Here is a 3,436-nt window from a genome sequence, read left to right on the forward strand (position 1 = left end):
ACAAAACTGGCTCAAAAGAAACCTTACAGAGCTACCTTCTTGTGTTTGAAGCAGAAAGCTTCTGAAAGGGAAATCTGTGTGGTACCTTTAGATTACAATACGAAGAACTGTGCAGATGCAAACCTTTACCTCTGAAGCAATAAAATGTAGAGTAAGCTACTGAGGAACTTCTAGAAACCCCGTACCAGAGTACAGTCATCATTTTATGTAAAATGTGACTCTGAACACACCACATACATGGAAGGGAAAGGTATGAGAAAAGCAATACCACCTTTCACAGCCTCATCTACGTCAAAGAATAGTTTTTTAATCATCTATTCTTTCATCCATAAGCAGCAATAAAACCACCCATTCTCAGTACTGTGATTTTTTTTTTATAAAAGCAAGCAAAACCCTTTCTTAGAGTGTTTTCTGTTCTTTCTCTATTGGGCAGTTACGCTACAGGCCTTGTCGGGAGGCAAAACTGAACCCTTGTCTTTGCCCAACCTTCGTAGAATCGTGTTGTGAGAATTGCGCCGAAGGAAACCCAGAAAAAGCAAGTGGTGTCAATAAGGTAGGAGATTTCAGTGGGTTTCTTGCTTCTTGGGATAGGGTCAAATATGTGACAAAGTAGTAAGACTTGTATCTCGCCTCATGCAAACCCCACTCCCTCTTTACCAGAAACTAAATCTTTCCCTTCTGCTTGTAAATTAACAGAACGGCCCAGAACTCCTGTGGAGAAACAAAACAGAACACTTGTCTACACAAATAGATGCAGTCTCCTTTGCATTTGTCTGCTAGGCCTCTTCTGGACCACGGGACTGTCCCGTTACAGTAAATCGGAGCCAGGAGACCGAACGCTTGATGAGTGCAGCAGGCCCATGGAAGCTGGCAGCAGTCATGTCATTGCCGCAGAAAGCAATGTGCTCGAGCTAATAACGCGCCTCTAGGAATGGCTGTAAATGCCTCCTGGAGTGGTTCTGTATATATATTATAGTAGGTAAACCCCGTTTTGATTTGCTGCACCAAATTCGGCAGCGATAGTAAACTTTTCAGAGCGGAGTCAGGAGAGAGCACGGACTGGACAGCATAGGGTGCGCAAATGACACTTTAATGCCGCCAGATGTGCCGACGAGGGAGGGCAGGGTGCAGCCTCGGGCCGCCTCTCGCCGGGGCCGTTCGCCAGCCCCTCGGCCGGGGCGTCTCTCAGGGCGCATCGCCAGGCCCGGACGAGCCGTCCGCAGGAGCCAAGGCGGCCTCCTGCGCCCGCCGCCGCCGCAGCCTCTCGGCGCCGGTCACCGTCATGGGGTGGAGCGGAAGGAACCCCGCCAGACCTGCAGGAAAAGGCGGTGAGCCGCGGCGAGAACCTCCGCCCCGCGCCCCCGAACCGCCCCGGCCCTGCCCCGCGCCTACCCAGGAGCTTCTCAGCGGGGCGGGACAGCTGCGCTCCGCAGCCCAGCCAGTGGCGCAGCCGCTCCAGGTTGAGCCCCGCCACTCGCTCGCCGTGGGCGTTGGGCAGCGGGTCGAGGCAGCCCAGCTGCTCCAGGTACTTTCCGTCGCGGGCGCGCCGACTGTGCGCCGCCACGATGCGGAAGAAGGGCCGGTTGGTGCAGCCTCCCAGGGCGAAGCGGATCACGACGTGCCCGCCGCGGTAGCCCTTCAGGAGGTGGCTGCCTGCGGAGAGAGCGCGGGGCGGTCAGGGGCTAGGCCGGGCCGGGCCCCGCGGGCCGCGTCCGCGGGCACTCACCGAGCTGCACCATGGCGGCGGCTAAGCCCTCGCTGCGGCGCGGCGCGATGACGAGCGGTGGGCGGGGCCGGGCCGGGCGTCAGTGCGCCGTTCCGCCGGTTGGCTCTCTGCAGGCGCGCCGAGCGGGCCCCTGCCGGACTTGCCGTTGCCCGGTGGAAACGGTAAGTTTTTGGACGTCTTTCTTCATCTCTCTCTGTCCCGATTCTTTAATTCTTCCCGCTCTGCCATCGCATTTTTTTTTTCCTTTCTCCATCGCTGTCTGGTTCTCATTCTCTATTTTTAATTTTTTTTTCCCTTTCTGCCCTCCAGCCCGTCATTTTTTTTCCTTTCTCCATCTTTCTCTGTATGGCGCTCGGTCCCTACTTTTTAAAATTTTCCAGTCTGTGTATTGTAGCCTATCGTGGTTTTTCCAGTCTCAACCTCTCTCTCTCTGGCCCTCAATCACTATTTCTGGGGGTCTCCATCTCTGCCCTTTAACCCATCGCTATTATTTTCTTTTACCATCTTGCTCCGTCTGGCTCCCTGCCACTATGTTTCATTTCTTCCCTATCTGTCTTGTAGCCCATTGCTATTCTTTAGTTTTCCATCTCTGTTTTCCCATCTCTATTTATTAATTCCTCCCTCTTTGCCCTGTACTTTGTTTCTTTTTTGTCTTTCTCTCCCTGCCCCTATTCTTTCTTATTCCCTCTCTGTCGTACTGCCTTCTCAGGTTTTTTCTGCATCCTCCATCCTGCTCCCCATCTTCCTGCTGCCTCTTTTTGTCTCACCCTGCTGCTTCTTTCTCCATCTGTGTCGAGATCCCTGTTCTTCTCTTTCTGTCACTGTCCCATTCCCTTCCTCATCCTTTCTTGTTTCAAGCTCCTGTCCGGCCAGCTGCCTCTTTTATTCTCCCCGCCTCTCAGTGCCCTGCACCCTGCTCCTCGTTTTGGGCAGCCTCCACCTCTGCCCAGCCACCCATCACTCCAGGAGCTAGCTGGCCGACTGTCTGTTCCCTGCTGAACCGGCAAGCCCAGCTCTGGGAATGACTGTTGAGGTGTCCCAGGGGCAGAGGGAGTATCGAGGGCCCCGAGTCCTGGAGCAGACTCACTTCTAGGACTCACTATGCTTGTGAGTTAGTAAACACTCCTTTCCCCTCCCGGCTGCGTTTGCACTGCCTTTGCACTTTTTCAGACCCTGCACGCCCTCTTCGTGTCCAGCTTTTTTTTGTGTACCACTTAGAATAGTTATTAAGTAAATAGTCACTCAAACTAGTTAATATTTATACTATGTACAGCTGTGATGTTTAAATGTAATGCTAAAGATACGACAGCGATTGATTGAGGCCCTGGTCAAAAGCCCAAACCGTTGCAAAGAGCTGGAGCTTGTAGGGAGAAGAAGCTGGAATGGACTGGAGCTTCAGTGCAGAGCGGGAGCTCGGATTAGCCAGAACTGTGGCGAGCAGGAGCTGGAGCGAGACGGGGTGTCCGCTGCCCGGAGCGTGCATTAGCCAGAGGCAAGACTGCCAGCAGTGGAAATGAGCAGGAGCCACAATTAGCCGGAGCGTCTGTTGGCTGGAGCATCCATCATCCGTCTGGGCCACGCTCCTTACAGGGCTGAAGAGCGGCCAGGCACAGGCAGGGCTGTCCCTGAGGTTAGCTGGGGGGTCTCCTGGCTGGTCCCGTTGGCTGGGTGTGACAAACAGGGTCATTTTTCGCCTCTTCTTTTCCCGGG

The 3,436-nt window shown here is 54.0% G+C and overlaps 1 protein-coding gene across 1 annotated transcript; it reads right to left on the bottom strand.

The window, feature by feature from the left end:
- Nucleotides 1-1,071: 1,071 nt before the first annotated feature.
- LOC141478246 (small ribosomal subunit protein bS16m-like) lies at nt 1,072-1,742 on the bottom strand. Its single transcript, XM_074167358.1, has 3 exons — nt 1,727-1,742; nt 1,393-1,653; nt 1,072-1,313 (listed from the first exon to the last, which is right to left on the bottom strand). The coding sequence occupies exons 1-3, from the start codon at nt 1,737-1,739 to the stop codon at nt 1,186-1,188; spliced, it is 402 nt and encodes a 133-aa protein (XP_074023459.1). The 5' UTR covers nt 1,740-1,742; the 3' UTR covers nt 1,072-1,185.
- Between the last annotated feature and the right edge of the window lie 1,694 nt (nt 1,743-3,436).

The sequence above is a fragment of the Numenius arquata genome, unplaced genomic scaffold, assembly GCF_964106895.1.
Source record: "Numenius arquata unplaced genomic scaffold, bNumArq3.hap1.1 HAP1_SCAFFOLD_208, whole genome shotgun sequence".
Taxonomy (NCBI): domain Eukaryota; kingdom Metazoa; phylum Chordata; class Aves; order Charadriiformes; family Scolopacidae; genus Numenius; species Numenius arquata.

What these genes read in the sequence shown, in the direction of transcription:
- LOC141478246 (XM_074167358.1), bottom strand. An exon ending in CCCCGCTGAGAAGCTCCTGG is followed by an intron (nt 1,314 to 1,392) that starts GTAGGCGCGGGG and finishes CTTTTCCTGCAG; the next exon opens with GTCTGGCGGGGTTCCTTCCG.